At 41.5% G+C, this 20998-nt stretch overlaps 1 protein-coding gene and 1 long non-coding RNA gene across 2 annotated transcripts in view; one reads left to right on the forward strand and one right to left on the reverse strand.

Moving 5' to 3' along the window:
• The window catches only part of ADAM8 (ADAM metallopeptidase domain 8), a 48635-nt gene extending 39477 nt beyond the window's left edge, over nt 1–9158 (forward strand). The window contains exons 20-25 of the mRNA XM_077454862.1: nt 70–262; nt 1048–1110; nt 2603–2671; nt 3516–3563; nt 4584–4667; nt 6947–9158. Of these exons, the coding sequence (XP_077310988.1) occupies nt 70–262; nt 1048–1110; nt 2603–2671; nt 3516–3563; nt 4584–4667; nt 6947–6982 (493 nt within the window). The 3' untranslated portion in view covers nt 6983–9158. The remainder of the gene's footprint in view (nt 1–69; nt 263–1047; nt 1111–2602; nt 2672–3515; nt 3564–4583; nt 4668–6946) is intronic.
• LOC143930507 (uncharacterized) overlaps nt 1–16685 on the reverse strand; it is a 35041-nt gene extending 18356 nt beyond the window's left edge. Inside the window, exon 1 of the long non-coding RNA XR_013262785.1 lies at nt 16610–16685. This is a non-coding gene — a long non-coding RNA (uncharacterized LOC143930507). The remainder of the gene's footprint in view (nt 1–16609) is intronic.
• Nucleotides 16686–20998: the final 4313 nt, after the last annotated feature.

A 20998-nucleotide genomic window follows, 5' to 3' on the forward strand; every position in this document is an offset into this window, starting at 1 on the left:
TTCTGCAGATGTAGTGTTTGAGAGTGCTCAGGTCAGGGATTATAATTCTCTTGTGTTTTTTTTCTCTAGAATGGCTACACCCGGGTCAGGCTCTGGGTTATCAAACCCTTTGTTTCAGGAGAGCATGAGCAACAAACTGTACATCAGGAAGGATTCCCCCAGTCCCTTGATTGGACGTCCCCAACTTATCGCAAGCACCTCTAATTTACAAGACTCCCGATCTGCATTTATTACTATAGTTCCCAGTGAAGATACGGAAAAGGTGAGGTATAGGCTAAACCAGTAAAAAAGGATCAAATAGCTGAGAAGCTGCAATGTTTGCACAATATAGAGATTGATGGAAAAACTTTGGGGTTGATTTACTAAAGGCAAATAAGCTGTTTACTTTGCAAGTGAAGATTCAGTTGGCAAATAAATTTTCCCCAGAGCTGAAGGGGGCACAGTATATGTTCTGGGAAGCTTTCCAGGACACAACCATATTGGGACAGTTTAGTAAAAATCATGACTGTCCCTGCAAATCCGGGACAGTTGGCAAGTATGATGTAATGCAAGATTATTGTGGGCCCCCCCCCCCCCATGTACCTGGAGACCCCTGCATTAAGATGGCCCTGCCAATATGGCAGATTTTTCCTGAAGAAATATCACATTCAGGATTTTGTCCATTCAATGACAAAATGCTTCTTTGAATTTTCTCATAGCTGTGGATGAAAACAGTCATCAATTTGACCTTGCCAAACTATTAGATAATTGAATGCTCCAAAAATTTGCAGCTGAAATTCCACTAGTGTATGATCAACTTAACTCTAGTCAAACCAAAAAAAAGGTTAGTTAATTAGTTTAGCCATGTCTAATAAAATAGGAAATGTCAGTGATTTTTTATTTGTAAACACATTAGCTGGCAGGTAAAGCAATTAGCCATTTGCTTTCTTGTCTAGTTAAGGTGTCAAATCCCATCTCATTAATTGTTTACTTTGGGTTTATGTAAAGGACATTTTTTGTTTTTCAGTGGCTGTGTATTTGACAAATGTTTTGTTTTTGCATTAACAGACCCCTTCATTTATCTCGACTTCCCAACCAAGAGTACCTATATCTGTCCCCAGATCCCCTCAGGTAACTTTTCTTTTACTTAAAACGCATTTGTTCATAGCCCCAGTTAACGATGCGGCTCATACTTCTGCCGGAAAGTGTTTACATACCTTAAAGTTCCATCAGATCCCCTTTTACCAGATTGTCAAAGATAAGAATGGAACTTCCTTCACTATTGTGCTCCTATTTGTTTATTGTTTTTGTATGTTAGCATGATAATAAAGAGGTGTCAAAGCCAAACTCCAACCAAATGTTTTCTTGTTAGTTTTCAATAGTGGTGGGGAAGAGTTAAAATGTCTGTCAGGTTTTAATGCTACCACAATGAGCCACAACTGTTATCTTGTCTAATCTAAACTGAGTCCTAAAATATCATGAACATGCAAATTCGAAAATGTGTTGGTGGTTTAACATCACCCCAATATGAATCAAACATTTATGTGAAATTGTTGACCATTGATTGGGCACTCTGATTAGACTTTATTGGGGGGAATTGTAAACCCCAGGGTCTCCCAATATAGGGCAACCGAAAAGGAAACATTACCGGACCTTTATACACTAGATCAACCTTTACTGATATTGGGGATGAAAATTCAATACCTCTTACAAACGTTTCCAGAGCTGTTTGTTTCTGTCTGTGGCCATGTCAGGGATATTTTTTGTCATTTCCCTTCTCATTGACGCTCATACAAGATATAAAGGGCACCATTGCTAGCTGGAAGACACAGCAATGCAGATATTATTGGACACTTTAACTCTTTTTTTAATGCTAGGCCATATACTGCTACAATTTAGTTCTAAAACCATGGTTTTAAAAAAGTTTGATTTTCTAATGGAAGGTGTGGTCAAATCATCAATCTTTTTGACTACAGGAATGAGGGAAATGAAAGAAGAATGGAACATTTTTCTAATTTCTTATCTGATTGAAAACGTTCTTGCTATACATATGATTAATATTTGGAATTGTATTCACTTCCATCTATCCCTAAATGGAATGTTTAAATTTGCATCATTGCAACGACAAATGAACAAAATTTCTAAGAGCTTTCATATGAAATTTGTATAGCCCCTGATAGCATTATAAAATGTTCTGACAAATTACCTTCCTGTGACTGTTTGCATGAAAACACAATGGTCAGCTTAAGGCAGGCCATACACAGTTGGAATCAAATTCCTGCTGTACCAGCCGAGATTCAAACAGTGTATGGGCAGACTGAATGTACCAAGTTAATCAATGGATCAACGTGGGCACAACCAGCATGCTGAGTTTTTCCTGTGATTATCTCTAGTGCCTGCTGTAGCTGCCGGCAATAAACACTTCCCCCCAACGGGAGAAGACAATGGCTCAGCAGGAAGAATTCCCGCATCACTGCTGATGCATTAATTGAGCAGTGGTTACCAAAATTTGCTTCCAGTTTTTTGTTTACATTTTTAACAACACAAATATTTTACAATAATGTGTACTAACAAGGATTGTAAAAGCACATTAGAATCTGATTATTTTCTATTGCCTTTTCAGGTGACAAAACCTCCAGTAGTCCCACCTGGACCTCCTGGCGGAGCTGTATTACCACCAGCCAAACCACCGGTTAGTGATATTGTAATATTGCTTCTCTTTTAGCAGATGCTTTGTATGAAGCCCAGTACATACACATACTAACTTACAATTCTCACAGGCATCATATATCTGTTATCTGAATTTAGTAGGTTTAATGACATTTGTCTTGTTTTTGGTTAGCAGCAGACACTAGCCAGTCATGATTCAACAAATAGTTGTCTGAGATGGACTTTCTTGCCCAAATACAAGATTTCAGACTGTGGCTCCCGTTGGCTGTCTAATCTTCTCCACTGGCACAAATATGTGTTCAGACAATTCAAAAATAATAATAGAATTGCAACTTAACATAAGAGATATTTCTGCAGTCAACAGCACAATCAGAGTTTAAGGTCTATGACTTTATTAAAGCATGACTGCAAGTGAGAAGAGTTATGCCAGCCATACGTGGATCAAAATTCGGCTGGTCCAGCATTGACCTGATAAATTTTGATCAATGTATGGGCAGGCTGGTTGTACACAGTTGATCTGTTGATCAACTTGTGTACAACTAGCCTCTTAAGTTTTTCCCAAACAATCAGTGCCACTGGCTATAGCCGGCAACACTGATCATTGTATTCTGATGGCGGGGAAGGCTAACCATTGTCTGAAAACAATACCAAAGTGGGGAAGATTCCCTCATCCACCTCAAATGTGTGGATGGAGGAATCGGCTCATTTATTTCCTTTAAGCCAATGGTTGAACCAAAAAAAAAAAAATGAATCCTGTATGGCCAATTTTACATTAACAGTTACATGTCTGCACATCTATTCAGTTGTCCTAATTAGCACCGCTGGGAGTAGGTATTTGAAATGTTATACTTTTTTTTTTTTTCTAGAAACCAACACCCCCAACCAAACCATTGCCAATGCTGAAACCCAAACCGGTAATTATCTTACACCTTACAAAATATTATGAGGTTTATCATTTACCAATATTTTTCCATACAGACTTGTATTGTTACATATGTTTTTTATTTTGGTCTACATGATTTTAAAATTATAAATATAGGAATTAGAGAGGGATTGGTTACAATAAATAAGTCGGGTAATGAAATACATAATGTTTACAGTACAACTGAAAGAAAAACATTTTTTAAATTTGAGATTGGAGAGGGATTAGAACACCTGTTTGGGATATTCACCCTCTATTTTTCCTGGTGACATTATCGGTGAATGTGAAAGGAATTTCGAGTGGTAACCACAACAAAGGGAGATAACCACAACCACAATGAAGGAAAAATCTTCCAATGGGGACACTATTTCCAGTGACTCTGGTGACTACCAGGGATTCCCCCCTCACTCCCTGTTGTGGCAATAAGACAGGAAATATCTCCAATGGGATATAGATGGCAAAAAACCTGACAGGGGTTATAAGCCTCTCATGTTCTATCCAAAATGAAAAAAATGTTTTGGCTTCAGTTCTACTTTTAGGTCCTAATACATATCAGGTTACCGTTTACTTGGTTTTCATGTCAAATTAGTGGCCCAGCCTTGGCCCAAGAAAGCACGAATAGAAATAAAATATTGAATATATACAGTTTTTCTTTTTAAAGAAAAATCAGTCAATAGTGTGCAGGTAAATTAAAATGTTTATGCTTCTAGAATTATAGAATTCGTGCTAATAGAATTTGTGTTTTCTAGCTAGTCAGCAGATTAGCATCTACATTAGTCACCCACAGTTGGTGAGAATTTGCTAATGGTAGTCTGGCCAAATAAAAGAAGGTTTGGTCATTTGGGAATAATCTGGCCCTTTCTGGAGATCTTTTTTTTTCACCTTAGAGGTATACCCGTTTTTTTTTAGAGAGGGAAAGGCTTACTCTTTTACACATAATACATACAGTAGATTCCATAGTTAGATACATAGTTACCAAACGCTGTTTTAAAGGTCACTATTGTATTTCTAGGAACTAAAACAGAAGCCATCTGCCTCTGCTCCGTTACCACCGTTGAAACCATCAGCTCTGAAAACTACCCCTCATCCGATGCATGTGAGTTTTAAGTGAAAACAGTACATTCTTAAGAATAATGGCACTAAAATAATTCTTTCATGCTTGTAATGTCTACAGTTTAAAAGATTACAAATGTTTGCTTCCGAGCCATACATTTTAGCCATGTGGTTCAGACTAATAAATGTCTAATTGCTTTAGCTTATAAACTGCTAGGCTCTGTAACATGTCCATGCTAAACATTCTTACTTTTGTTAGACGTGACAAGTTTAAAGCTCCTTCCCAGACACTTCTGTATGCCAGCATAGTGTACAGCCCCCATCAGTGATGGTATAGTTAACTTGGTATGAGAGTTATTTTTACTCGTACATGATGTAATTGTGTTTATTCTACCATGGAAAATTCTTTTCGTCTACATGGCTCAGAAAAGTCAAACAAAGTAGTGAAACTGATAGATGGTTGTTTTTTTTAATATTGAAAGATACTGTGTTCAGGCTTCCTCACAACTGGCTGTGTTCCAAAAAAAGTCTCTGCACTGGTCTCTAATAATTATTAAAGTTAGCTAGATGTTGGATGGCTCACTAGATGTTGGATGGCCCTAGGGGACCATCCAGCCACGGAATTGTTCTATTGTTCTGAAATGTATATTTACATCAGGAAAACATACTTGTTTGTGGCCATAGAGCAGGGAGAAGGAATGCATTGGTTTTTCTTGGGGGGGAAAATCTATTCTTCCTCCTGAGCTGACTTCCGTAATCTCACCTTAAATTACTGGACTGGGAGAATGTTCACTTATGTCTGTAGGCACCTTAGACAGTAAGGAGATTTTATTATTTGTTTACTTTGCTTTCTTTTGTTCTCTGCTTTGTTTGTAATTCTTTTTATTTTATTTAATAGAACTGCTTATTCGCTTTTTTTCTGTAATTTGTATCCATTCTAAGTACAAATGCTTTGATTTTCTGTTACCGCATTTGAGCTAAGTTATCAGTTTGAAGAAAAATTGTGCATAGTTAAGCTTCCTTTTAAAGTGGGACCCTTTTGCTAAAATGTAGCCGAAAAAGTTTTATAAAAGACCTGTAGGGGGAAAAAGTTATGTAATATACTTGCCCTTTACCCTGACTTCTGCCGGCAATGCATATGCAAGGGCGATGTTATCCTCCTACCGACAAGACCTTGGGAATGTTGTTCAAATCTCACTGAACAGACACTCCTAATGCTATGCTGCATATTGTGAGTTCTGGGGAAACAGTACAAATCTCATTGGCAGGAGGATGACATCATGCCTGAACCACGAAAGTCGGGAAAAGGTAAGTATAATATAACTTTTTTTCCCTATGGTTTTCTTGTGTGAATAGTGCAAGTGCTGTTGACTTTTAGTTTGTTTTTGATCACTGTATCAATAATACAGTGATCAAAAACAAACTAAAAGTCAAGTGGACAGCGCCATCACAAAAAATGTGTATCAATATAAAATCCAAAAATATACATATACAATGTAAATTCTAAAAAATATATAAAGTCCAATAAAGTGCAAAAACTCCTATGAAAGTGTCCATTGCTGTAAGTAAAAACATTCAAAATATCATTTATCAATAAATTGTCCTGTGCAAAGTAGTGCCCGTGCAAGGATGGTCCTTATTTCCATGATGCTAATCATCCACTATTTTTCATGCTTCGCCTCCACAAGTGTGCTCCACCACCAGTTATGTCAAAGCACCAGAACGATATGCATAATGCTGGCAAACGAATGTGACCAGCAAAAAAACCCATAGAGATGTATAGCCAGGAAGCCACCCCCTATCCAGACTCAACCGATCCCTGTTTGGAACTTTTACTATTGACACTCCACCATCCACTCAATACCAAGCCAATCCCAAGGAGAAGAAAAATAATGGATGATTGACATCACAGAAATAAGGATCATCCTTGCATGGACACTATTTTTCACAGGACATTTTATTGATCTATATTTAGAATTTTGTATTTACAGCACTGGACACTTTCATAAGAGTTTTTGCACTTTATTAGACTTTATATACAGTATGTTTTGGATTTACATTGTATATGTATATTTTTGGATTTTATATTGATACACACTCCTTTTTATAGTGATACAAGCCCATATGCTTGGTGTCCTGGGTTAGGACCTGCACACAAGTGGGTGTGTAGGGGTTGATGCATTTAAAAAAAAATCATATTTAAAAATACAATTTATATTCAAACTTGCAAGTCAGATCAAAGGTGGACCTGGTAAATGTATGACTTTTAAGATATTCACTCAATAGCATTTCCATGACTTTGAACCTTTTTTTTTTTTTCAGAAAGTTGCCTTAAGACCTCCTATTCCACGGAGATGATATTTTCCATGACCTACACTAGACTAACCAAAGACTGAGGGATTGTATAATTGTGATGGTGCTTATTGCTGATCATGGTGTCCTCACTGCCATTACAGTGCTAGATATGTGCCTTTCTTCATTTAATGTGAGCAGAAAGACTTGTGATGTGGATTCCTGTTACATGAAACATAAAAAGAGTGAACATCTTCGAAAGTAAACCTGTTTTAGTGGAACAGTTTATGAAAGAACTTTTGCAATGTGCACTATGTGTACTATTTAAATTAGGCAAGTCATTCCAAACTTGGAAATTACTCCTGAAGAATTTACTGTTGGCATCTGGACATTTGTGACAGGACCGGGAATAGCAACCTGAGCTATGTAAGAAAGATGAACTGCTGGATGCAAAGGAAAAGTAATACACTCAATGCATCGTGGGACTTGTACTTTACTGACCAGCACAATTTGCACTAAAGTGTGTGCGCATGATGGAGAAGATTTCTTGTTTTAAAGAAGCACCTCCCGTATGGCACAAGACAGAAAAGTATGCATCTGTTTACTTGCACTGCCTCTTGCACACTTCAAATGATTTTATTTTTGTGTAGGAGAAAAGGGATTTAACTTATAAAAATACCAATGCTGGTATTTTTCTCCGCACATTTCATTAACATGAATCATTTTATTTCGAACAGTTGTTTTAAAGATTTGATCTATAGCTCAGTGTTCCAATGGTACATCATTGTTCACTGTAACATGAACTTTTTCTATATTGAGAGGGGGTTTTGCACACAATGCTATGATTCTCTCAATTGCTTCACAAACATTTCAAAACATGTACTGTACTAGTATTTTTATTATTATTTTAATATTTATGAAAATGCAGTCCTCACCGTGTTGGAGGAAGCATTTGTTTACATATTAGGTACACATGTATGCATGTTATCAATTCATTCCTGGGCACTGAGTTAGACCATATACACATGAGTGTTTAGCCCATGTGCGTCCAATCCCAGCATTTAGTGTGCTCCGGGGGCACAGGCGCAACACCCAGCCCTGTTGCCTGCAGCCTGTCAAAGTTTATGGCAGGCTAAAGTATGCAGAGGCCAAACAGGGCTTAGCCCTGTACACTCATTTAGGGCCATGTACTTCTATGCCCTGTGACGAATACCTCCATTCCAGATATACGTCACTGAACACATAGGGCCCTAAATGTAAGTACCTCTTAGTACAATATTCAAGCCTGTCCAGTTTCCATGGACTTTGACAGGCTGCTATTATCAGGGCTGGACACTGCACTTGTGCCTCACGCACAAAAATACCAGGATTGGATGCACAGGGGCTAAACATCTAGTGTGCATGTGGCCTTATAGGTACAAATTCTATGCAGATTCAAACTGCTTTAGTAATAAATGCCTTGTCCTGGGTGCCTTTGAACACACCCTTTCTTTTTAAATATAAGTGAAACATATTGCATTAGACATCTCATATATTCTTGCTGGCCTTTTGGATTATTTTGAACCAAAAAGGTTAACCTAAGAAAATGGAACTAAAAAAAAAAAAAAAAAAAAAAAAAGACGACTATTGTTTTTCATCTCAAAGCCAGACTGTGTCTTACATTTCCACTGTGAGATGTAATTGGAAACACATAAGTACCATGAAAAACTCAAGTCATAGGATTTCTTGTGACTCAGAGTCATGATTCTATCATTGTAACCCTATGACTCCCAGCAGAGCTGGAACGCATAGTTTAAGAATGTGTTTAGAGTTCAGACACCAAGTTTAGGAACATGTTTAGACTGGGTTACTGCCTAGTCCAAACACATTGGTGCTTTCTTTATTCATAAATCCGTGTGACATCTCGCTCTTTCTGTGGTGTGTGACCAAGCTTAGCAAAGGATAATTTATTAATATGCACAGATAGATACCTTTTCTGGCTGGACTGAAAACATGCTCCTTATTTTTATGTGAATTCTTATATGCTGCATTTATGTATGTTTTTTTTTACCTTTCTCTGCAAAGAACCCTGCATTGAATTCTAAGGCACGGAATTGCAAGGTCTTCTTGGGCAGACATAATTATGACATAAATTATTGTATAAACTGTTTGTGAAAGATCAGTTGAAAGTGAGATTACGATTAACACTGTTGCTGTATTTTCTTTTTTTATTTTGTTTTAAACAATAAAAGTGATCAACAAATGTTTGCGTCGGAATGAAATTATGTAGACATAATGTGTAACAATACTTTGGGCTGACGCACTCTCCTCACCACACATTTAACCCACTTAGCCCTTGTACACACGGTCGGACATTCCGATGGACAATGTCCGATAGGACCGTGTTGTCCGATCATGTGTAGAGATTTCCGATTGGACAAAGTGCCACGCATGCTCAGATCAAATTCCTAGACCAAAGCTATTGGCTACTAGCCTGAACGTAGTCCCGTCCTAACGAAATAACGCCATCACGTTAAGTACGATCGGATTTTCTGACAACTTTGTCCGACTGTGTAAGCAACAGTTTTGGACAAAATCCGACGGATTTGGTTGTTGGAATGTCTGACCGTGTGTACAAGGGCTAAGGCCTAAAACATAATTTTATTTTTTGAATATCTAAAATATATTTCTCCTTTCCATAGATTTACAAAACGACTTGTTACTTATAGGGGACAGGAAGGAATATCTTTTGCAGAGAGGCCTCAGTCCTTCAGGGAAACTTTTTTGGAAACTGTAAGCCCTTGTACACATGGTCAGACATTCCGATAGAAAATGTCCGATCGGACCGTGTTGTCGGATAATCCGACCGTGTGTGGGCTACATAATAATCCGACCGACAAAGTTTTAGAGCTGGGCTATAAAATTTTCCGACAACATGATCCGATCGGACAAAGTCTGATCGTTTGTAGAGAATTCCGCTCGGATTTTCCGACAACTTTGTCCGACCGTGTGTATGCAACACCAGTTTCGGACAAAATCCGACGGATTTTGTTGTCGGAATGTCTGACCGTGTGTACAAGGGCTAACACAGGCCAGGTCCGAGCACATACCATGATTCGGACAAGCAGTGAGATTGTAGTCCCCTAGGGAATAATATATATCCTCCTTGGGAGGAGTCTATTCTCCCCCTAAAATAACAAGCCATGTTGTTTTGTAAATCTATGGATAGAAGAAATCTATTTCAAATATTTAAAATTAAAAATATATTTTAGGCCCTATTGGGTTAGACCGTGTCACACCAATGTATTCTTATATTTACTTCCCACACTGTGGCCATATGTATACATGGGTTAATGAGAATCATGTTTTTCATCTTATACTTAAAGCGGGAGTCCACCGGGACTCCGCGTTTTTTTTTTTTTTTAAAAGCCAGCAGCTACAAATACTGCAGCTGCTGACTTTTAAAATAGTGACACTTACCTGTCCAGCGCGCCCGCGATGTCGGCACCCGAAGCCGATCTGTAGATCGTCACTCGGGTGCTGCCCCCGCCATCTTGGGTATGGGAATCAGGAAATGGAGCCTTTCGGCTTCATTTCCTGGTTCCCTACTGCGCATGCGCGAGTTGCGCTGCGCAATAAGGACGGTCCCCGCTGCCTCTGGGATCTGTGTGTTTCCCAGCAGGCAGCGGGGCACTTGCGGAAGGGGACAGGCACTTGCGGAAAGGGGCGTAATCTACGCCCCTTTCCGCAGAGAGCTATCCCGGAAGTGGATGCAGTTACCTGGATTATCCAGGTAACTGCACCCCCTCCCCCCTGAAAGGTGCCAATTGTGGCGCCGGAGGGGGGGAGGGTTCCGATGAGCGGAAGGTCCATTTTAGGGTGGACCTCCGCTTTAAAGTGGTTGTAAAGAAAGTTTTTTTTATGTTGAGGCATTCTCTGTATTAGGCCTCATGTACACTGGAAGTTATAAAAAAAGCCGGTAACGTTAGCTGTAGAAAGCTGTAGCTGTAGAGTGAGTTTTTCAGCGTTTTTGTAGGAGCGTTTTTTTTTGGGGAGATTTTTTTTTTTTTTAGCTGTAGCGTTTTTTAGCAAAACTATACTCCAATAAAATGTTTTGGGCATTTTTAAGCTGTTTTAAGCTTTTTTCAGAGTTAGAGCTTTTTACAGCTGAAAAACTCCTCTCAAAACCAAATAGTTCTGGGGCGTTTTTCCATCTAGAAATCGCCTCTGCCAAAAACTGCTGACAACAGCCTATGTGTGCATGGACACACAGGATAACATGATGGGGAGTTTATTGACCGCAGAAAAAAAAACGTTTGAAGCCAAAAAACAGCAGCTGTAAAAAAAAGAGTCCAGTGTGCATGAAGTCTTAAAGGGGTTGTAAACTTTGCACAGAGTGGCCCCGAACATCCTCTTCTGTGGTCCCACGGTGGCTCCTCCCTGCATCGAGTGTCCACATTGGAGAAGTGCTCTCCTTAGTGGACACCCGTGTGGGTGTGCTCCCGAGTCCCGCATCTGTGCCCATTCACATAGAATGCAGGACTCAGCCCTGCCCCCCGGTGCCACATCATTAAATTTGATTGACAGCAGCGGGAGCCAATGGCTGCGCTGCTATTGATTTATCCAATCGGGACATGAAACACCAGCTACAGATGGTGTGCTCGTTTCCGGACAGAGGATAACCGCGTCCAGGTAAGTAAAATGGGGGGGGGGGCTGGGGGGCTGCAGCACTAAAAAAGGTTTTTCATCTTAATGCATAGAATGCATTAAGGTGAAAAACCATGAGTGTTTACAACCCCTTTAAAGCGGTAGTAAACCCATGCATAAAACAGTTTCATTTCCGGCATGTGCTGGAAATGTAACACTGCCATTGGTTGTGCTCTTAACCAAACTGTCAAACCATCCAATGGCTGGTGTTATAACTGATCACGTGCAACATCATGGCAGTTGTAGATTAAACAGAGGCAAAGATGGCAGCTTCCTTGGCTGAAAACGTTAGGGGTGTTTACTTATACTTTAAGGTAAAAAAAACCTTCATGTTCATGATGGCCTATTTTCCATTTATACACAGATCTGCATTTCTGTACATTCACGTTTGGTCTTAGATTGTATAATTACCTGCCTGGTATCATCTCCAGGTTGTCATGATAAATATTTTTAGCGCTACACATTTATCCACACCATTACAATTAGTCTTATTGTTGTGCTGGCAGCTTATTCTTTTTAGGTGGCGCGGTAATTTATTCCTATATATATATTCATAGTGTTTTGACCACCAACATACTAGTTACATTGTCACCAGACCAGTGTAAGCCAGCATTGTTGTCTCGATCACCGGCCACCCCAGCTCTAGGGTCACCAAACCATTGTAAACCAGAAACAGTATTCCTGATCACCACCACACCGGTGTCACCACAGCAAGTGTAGCCATATTTACATAGTTAGTCAGGTTGAAAAAAGACACAAGTCCATCTAGTTAATAATAATAAGAAATAAAATCCCATATACACAATCCTATACCCACAGTTGATCCAGAGGAAGGCAAAACCCCCAGGAAAGCATGATCCAATTTATTATAGCAGGGGAAAAAAAATCTTTCCTGATCCCTCGAGAGGCGATTGGATATTCCTTGGATTAAATGTACCTATAAATGTTGGAACCCAGTTATATTATTTACATTTAGGAAAGAATCCAGGCCTTTTTTAACCTCCCTGGCGGTATGATTCATTCTGGTTTTAGGTGCTGAAAGCAGTACAATAATTTTGCATGGAAATTTGGCGTTTTATATTGTAGTCCTGTAATTCTTAGGAATAACTCTCTTAAATCTGTTCAAACCAGAGTCTAGCAGACATCCCGGGTATGATAAAGTTTATAATATAATAAATAATAATAAAAATTATTCAATAATGTAATCAAATCCTAAAACACTGAAAAAGGGACAATTTCTGGTTGCTATGGACAATCTCCAAATTCCAGCCAATAAAACAGCATTTATAATATAAAAGTGCATGCAGGGCACTGCACAGACCACTAGGGACAAAGGGGGTGTGTATTTTTTTTATACAGTACTGTAATCTGTAAGATCACAGTACTGTGTATGTGTCTTGTGTACTTTTACTTTTTTGAATTTGGCGCCGATCTCCGCTCCCGTGCGCCGTAACGTCGCAGGGAACGGAGCTCGGCGGCATTCGGGCACTGTGTGAATCGAGCGGAGGACAGCTTGATCACACAGCGCGGAGGACATCGCTGGATCCAAGGTAAGTAACTTCTCCATGTCCTCCCTGTATCCAGCGATGCGATCCCGAGTCTGGCTCGGGGTTACTGCTTGTGGAACTAAAATCCCAACCCGAGCCAGACTCTGGATCACCGCTAGGGAGGTTAAAGCAATCTACTGAACTGATCAGAATCACCTCTGGAAACCTTTCCATATTTGGAAATTAAATCTCTTTTCCTCTAGACGTAAAGAGTGCCCCCTTGTCCTCTGTGGTTACCTTAACCACTTAACCAGTTCCCGACTGGCATATGCCGATGTACGTCGGCAGAATGGCACGGGCAGGCATATTGCATACAGGTACGTCCATTTTAAATGCCACCCTGCCATCGCGTGCGCGCTGCCAGCGGCGCGCTTCGCTTCCTGGTCGGGACCCCCGTGAGTCTGGTCGCGGGTCCTGTGGACTCGATCGCCCTGGGGATACCCGCGATCGTCTCATGGGGCAGCTGAACGGGGAGATGCCATTGTAAACAGCATCTCCCTGTTCTGCCTAGCAACAAGTGACACTGATCTCTGCTCCATGTGATTGGAGCAGAGATCAGTGTTCACTAGCACAAAGCCCAGCCCCCCCACAGTTAGTAACATGCCCCTAGGAACACTTGACCCCTACACTGCCACCCCCCTGTTAACCCTTTCACTGCCAGTGTCATTTACACAGGAATCAATGCATTTGTATTGCATTGATTACTGTATAAATGACAATGGTCCCAAAAATGTGTCAAAAATGTCCGATGTGTCTGCCACAATGTCGCAGTTACAATAAAAATCGCTGATCGCCGCCATTACTAGTAAAAAAAATGATTAATACAAATATCCCACTATAACTTTTGCGCAAACCAATCACTTATTGCGATTTTTTTTACCAAAAATATGTAGAAGAATACGTATCGGCCTAAACTGAGGGAAAAAAATGTTTTTTTATATATTTTAGGGGGATATTTATTATAACAAAAAGTAAAAAATTATGCGTTTTTTTCAAAATTGTTGCTCTATTTTTGTTTATAGCGCAAAAAAAAAAAATCGCAGAGGTGATCAAATACCACCAAAAGAAATCTCTATTTGTGGGAAAAAAGGAAGTCGATTTTGTTTGGGAGCCACATCACATTACTGCGCAATTGTCAGTTAAAGCGACGCAGTGCCGAATCGCAAAAAGTGGTCTGGTCTTAAGCCAGCAAAATGGTCCGGTCTGAAAGTGGTTAAGGACCAAGCCTCTGAGATTTGCTGTTTACAAGTTAAAAAGTTTTTTTTGCTAGAAAATTACTTAAAACCCCCAAACATTATAAAAAAAATTCTAACACCCTAGAGAATAAAATGGCGGTCGTTGCAATACTTTGTCACACTGTATTTGCGCAGCGGTCTTACACACGCACTTTTTTTGGGAAAAAATAAAAAATTTTGAATTAAAAAATAAGACAACAGTGCTGTGAAAGATAATGTTATGCCGAGTAAATTAATACCCAACATGTCACGCTTCAAATTTCCGCCCGCTTGTGGAATGGCGACAAACTTTTACCCTTAAAAATCTCCATAGGCGATGTTTAAAAAATTCTACAGGTTGCATGTTTTGAGTTACAGAGGAGGCCTAGGGCTAGAATTATTACTCTCGCTCTACCGATCACGGCGATATCCCACATGTTTTCATATGCGGGCGCTACTCACGTATGCGTTTGCTTCTGTACGCAAGCTCGTTGGGACGGAGCGCATTTAAAAAACAAAAATTCTTATTTCATTTTACCATTTTATTTTAGATTTTTACACAGTTTAAAAAAAAAATGGTGTCGCTTTTATTACCATTACAAGGAATTTAAACATCCCTTGACTCGGCTCGGGTGTGCCCAAAGCAAATTACTTGCTGTGGGGGCTTTAAACAGGAGGGAGGAACCAGAATTACAGAAGAGGGACCCAAGAAGAGGATGACGCTGGCCACTCTGTGCAACTGGGCACAGGGCAGGTAAATATAACAAGTTTCTGTGGGCGGCACAGGGGTGTAGTGGGTAGCACTCTCACCTAGCAGTAAGAAGGGTTACTGGTTCAAATCCCAACCAGGACACTACCTGCTTGGAGTTTGCATGTTCTTCCTGTACCTGCCTGGGTTTCCTCCGGGTACTCCGGTTTTCTCCCACACTCCAAAGACATGCGGGTAGGCTAATTGGCTTCTGTCCAAAATTGGCCCTAGTATATGAATGGGGACCTTGGATTGTGGGCTCCTTGAGGGTAGGGACTGATGTGAGTGTGCAATGTACAGGGATAGGGACAATTGTAGACACTCAGGTTGAACTGGATGGACTGGTGTCTTTATTCAACCTTACTAACTATGTAACTATGTAATTTAAAAAAATAAAAAAATGAGACTGTACAGTCACGTTAAGGGTAGAATAGAGAACCCCAAATTTCTTAGTAAGGAGGACCTGTCACTGCCCATGCTATCACACGGGGTGTTGTTCATCCATTGTGATAGCAATAAAAGTGATTAAAAAAAATTAAAAAGATAGCGTAAAAAAAGAAAAAAAAAAAAAAAGTTAAACAAAACGAAAAATAAAATAAAAGTCCATACATACATACATACATAACAGCGATTGCACCACACATGTGAGGTATCGCTGTGACTATCAGAGTGAGAGCAATCATTTTAGCACCAGACCTCCTATGTAACTCAGGCTCCATTCACACTTGGTATTTTGGGATTGAGGCAGAATCGCTGCATATCTGCCCGCAATCTCAAAATGCACTATTGTGTAGCCTTGTAAGGGCTGCTGAGTTTGTTATAGCAATCCGCCAATCACCCTGCTGCCAACCTCCCATTCACCATGTTACATTAAAGTCAATGATTTAGTTTCCCTTCTTTTATTGTCGGAAAACAAAGCAAAAAAAGGGGGATATGAGATGCCCATAGAGATTTCACTTTGTAGGGTATCATCCATGGCCTTGGCCTAGTAAGTGGATTTTCCCCCGTAGAATCCTCACTGCAGACTATTGCTTCTTCTGTTACTTGGCATATCTGACTGAAGATCTGCTACTCACTTACTTTGTAAACAAGAAGAATAACTCTGAATAATTCCCCTTTGTTCGACTGATGTGGTTTTCCTGTTACCTATCAGCGAGCCAAAGTCCTATACCGCCTATCTTCCATGGCTCACTGAGTTAAACAGCCTCATAGTCTCTGGAAGTTCCTGATAACTTGGCACAGGACAAACGATGGAACTACTGTTCCCAGCCTGTCCGCTTCTGTCTATGCTGTGCTCCCCGGTCACACAGCATGCTACACTACTTCCTCCAGCTTCGGCTTCTTCACGTTACATTGACCTTCTCCTTTGTATCAAAGTCCTGTGTTCCCCAGTCACAGAACGTCAATCTACATCCACCGCTTCACTGCTACTTCTTCTACTTGATCTTCTCCAGCATGCAAATCCTGTTTTCCCCAGTTACAGAAACTTGATACTTACTTGTGGAGATGAAGATCTTCCCCTAGGACTAGGATGTCAGTCTGACACGCCGCATCTCTGATCATGATAAGAAGCCGCTGACAGAGGCTTCTTACCATGTGATCATCTGTGACCAATCACAGCTGATCATCGCGTGAACCAGGAAGTGCATTCCTCGGTACGCGCTAACAGAGAGAGCTAATCAGCACAGCCCCATCAGATGTGCCACCACAGCTGCTAAAAGGTGTCCATAAGCTGCTAGTCAGTGGCCCAGAAAAAAAGGCTGACAGTGCCAATCAGTGCCCATATCAGTGCCAATTAGTGCCCACCACAGTGCCAGTCAGTGCCCATCACAGTGCCAATCAGTAAAACCTGTCATTGTCTCATCATCAGTGCTGCCCATCATTGCCACCTGTCAGTACCAATCAGTACCGCCTATCAGTGCCCATCACAGCCGCCTGTCGGTGCCCATCACAGCAGCCTGTCAGTGTCCATCAGTGCCACCTATCAGTGCTGCATATCAGTGCCACCTATTGGTGCCTATCAGTGCCCATCAGTTCTACATATCAGTGCCTCCTCGTAATTGCCATCAGAGCCCCCTCATCAGTCCCCATCAGTGAAGGAGAAAACAAAATTTTATAACCGAAACAAAGAAAAACTTTTTTTTTCAAAAATTTCGGTCTTTTTTCGTTTGTTTAGCAAAAATAAAAACTGCAGAGGTGATCAAATACCACCAAAAAAGTACTATTTGTGGGAACCCAAAAAATTCAGTATTACACCGTGTTTGGGTTAGCTAAAGTTCATCAACAGGTACAACAATAGTACTGTGTGACATAAAAAATTGTAACACCAACCATTTTATTCTCTAGGGCCTCTGCTAAAAAAAATAAACAATGTTTGGGGGTTCTAAGTAACTTTCTACCAAAAAATTATGATTTTTACATGTAGGAGAGAAATGTCAGAATTGGCCTTGTAGGGAAGTAGTAAAGCAGTTACCTTCATTCTATGTATGAAGGTAATAAACCTTCTGTTTGCACTAGCCCCCCTTTATACTTACCTGAGCCCCATCCCAATTCAGCGATGTACATAAGATGTGCATGAGAGCAGTATCTCTCACAGTTCTCTCCCTCCTCATTGGCTGAGACATTGTGTCAATCACAGCCAGTGAGTCAATGAGGAGAAATGGGTGTGAATGGACAGACAGAGCAGCGGCTTGGGAGCCCCCATAGCAAGCTGCTATCTATCAAAAAATGCAACTGAAGTGACGTTCCATCACGGCCATCTTGGTACTCCCGCACTCGTTCGTAGTAAGCCTACCGTGAGAAGGCGGCAAGCGGACATCTTTTTACACTCATCAGAGTCTTGCATTTCACACTTATTTTTACCAGTAAACTGAGCTTATATAGTGAAATCATTTTGAAATCTGTCAAACTGTTTTGATGTTGAATTTTAAAATCAGCGGTGTTCTTTCAGATTAGCAAATCTGTGATATCATGGTTTTAAAATTCAACATCAAAACAGTGTCACAGACTTCCAAATCCTGTATTTCACTATATAAGCAGAGTTTACTGAAAAAAAAAAGTATGAAATGCAAGACTCTAGTGGGTGTAAAAAGATGTCCGCTTGCTGCTTTCTGACTGTAGGCTTACTGCGGACAAGTGCGGGTGTGCCAATATGGCCGCGACAGAACGTCACTTCGGTTGCAATTTCTGATGGGTAGCGGTATTCTGACAGAACACTGACAGGGGACCTAAGAGGAGGAGGATCAGGGCTACTCTGTGCAAAACCACTGCACAGAGCAGGTAAGTATGATATGTTTGTTATTTTTTTTAAGAAAAAAAAAAACTGCCGTTAATATTAAAGAGGAGCTGCACAAAAAAAAAAATATTAAAAGCCAGCAGCTACTAATATTGCAGCTACTGACATTTAATAATATCACACTTACCTGTCCCAGGTTCCAGCGATGTCGGCGGCAGATGACGAGCGATCGCTCGTCTCGCTGCAGCCACCGCCGCCATCCTCTGTCAGGGAATCGGGAAGTGAAGCAAGAGGGCTTCACTGCCCGGTTCCCTACTGCGCATGCGCGAGTCGCGCTGCGCTGGTTCCCCGCTGTGTCTCTGGGAACTGTGTGTTTCCCAGAACACAACGGGGGGGGGGGGGGGGCGGAGCCATGCGGCGGTGGGCGGAGCCATGCAGCGGTCTGGCCGGAAGTGGGTGCAGTTACCTGGATTATCCAGGTAACTGCACCCCCCTCCCCCCCGAAAGGTGCCGATTGTGGCACCGGAGGGGGGGAGGGATAATACTAGCGGAACTTCCCCTTTAGGGTGAAGAACCGCTTTAACTTAAAGTGGAAAAGAGTGGCGGCTGGTGCCAAAAAATTTTTGGGGGGTGTGCAAACAAACTGAAAGATTCAACTGTTGGTAATGCAGGACTGTAAATAGCCATTTATCAGGTGATTATGTATCATTACTGCTAGATAAAATTGTCATATGCAGCCTCACTGTGCCCATCAATTTTAACCTCACTGTGCCCATTATATGCATCCACATTTCAAGTAAAATAAAATAAAACCACTTAACATAAGGTGTCCTCATCAGAGCCCTCTTTTACATCAGATGTCCCAATCAGAGTACCCCTTTACAGAAGGTGCCTCCCTTAGCACCCCCCTATACATCAGGTGTCCTCATCAGAGTCCCCCTATAAATCAGGTGTCCCCATCAGAATCCCCCTTTACAATAGATGCCACCATCAGAGTCCTCCTTCACATCAGATAGTTACATAGTTAGTAAGGTTGAATAAAGACACCAGTCCATCCTGAGTGAGTGTCTACAATTGTTCCTATCCCTGTACATTTCACATTCACATCAGTCTCTACCCTCAAGGAGCCCACAATCCAAGGTCCCCATTCATATATTAGGGCCAATTTTGGACAGAAGCCAATTAACCTACCTGCATGTCTTTGGAGTGTGGGAGGAAACTGGAGTACCCGGAGGAAACCCACACAGGCACAGGGAGAACATGCAAACTCCAGGCAGGTGGTGTCGTGGTTGGGATTCAAACCAGCGACCTTTTTTTACTGCTATCTATCAAAAAATGCAACTGAAGTGACGTTCCATCACGGCCATCTTGGTACTCCCGCACTCGTTCGTAGAGTGCTAACCACTACACCACTGTGCCGCCAATGTCCCAATCAGAGTCCCTCTTTACATTAGATGTCCCTATCAGAGTCCCCCTTTACATCAGATGTCCCCATCAGAGTCCCCCTTTACATTAGATGTCCCCATCAGTGTCCTCCTTTACATTAGATATCCCAGTCAGAGTCCCCCTTCACATCAGATGTCCCCATCAGAGTCCCCCTTTACATTAGATGTCCCCATCAGAGTCCCCCTTTACACTAGATGTCCCCATCAGAGTCCCCATTCACATCAGATGCCCCCCCTCAAACCTCAAATGTCCCCCCTCACCCCCCCCCCCCATAGTCACAGCTCTCACAGCTATTACCTTCAGACTGGCTGGGATGAGTCAGAGAAGCCGGAAGTGACAGCGCGGGACCCGCCAATCACTATCCACAGCAGGGAGCAATGCTATAGTGTTCAGGGCGCAGAGCCCTTTCCCCCGAGGACTTTCTAAAGCAGGGGTGCCCAACCTTTTGAAGCGCGAGGGCCACTTGAGCGGTAACTGGTCGCGGGCCACAATGAGCGGAGCGGGTGGATGGCATGTCCGTGTCCATTCTGCATTTGCAGAGCGGACACAGACGCAACCCACGATACTTTTTAGCGGATCGTATTGGAAGGAGAACACAAGTCGGTTTATGTCTGCCAATACTTAGAGGAGAATGGAGGGTCCAGTTGGTTGGGCTGTAGGACTGACCATGTGAAAGGGGTCCAAGGCTGCTTTCATGCTGATGTGCTGCGGTTTACACTTGTGCAACGCAGTGTACCTTTGGCTTTCCTGCAGTGAGCCATAGACTTCTATTATATTCTGCAGGTGTGGTGCACTTTCAGAAAGCTCACCAAACTCGCAGGTAATAATAGAAGTCTATGGCTCAGTGCACCTGCGGATCAGTTTGAAAGCAGCCCAGTAACCACTGCAGAAAAGATATGCCCATATATGTACTGTGATTTTAGCAATAAACCAGCCTTTAATAACAGTATTCTTTCAATTCTATCCCAGAGCAGGAGGTTGCGGGCCACATCAGAGGGCTCCGCGGGCCACTGGCTGGGCAACCCTGTTCTAAAGGAAGCCAATAGAGCTTCTTGTTTGCAATCACGTGATGCAAACATGTCATGCTTCACATACACCTGTGTGTCCAGCGTCCCACACACACACTTAAAGGGCCAGTATATATTTTTTGATGAGTAGCTTTGAGGGGCCACTGTAAAACAGTAAAACATTAATAAGGTCTATACT

The sequence above is a fragment of the Lithobates pipiens genome, unplaced genomic scaffold (genome assembly GCF_037356315.1).
Source record: "Lithobates pipiens isolate NorthernLeopardFrog02 unplaced genomic scaffold, aLitPip1_a1.2 Scaffold_25, whole genome shotgun sequence".
NCBI lineage: Eukaryota > Metazoa > Chordata > Amphibia > Anura > Ranidae > Lithobates > Lithobates pipiens.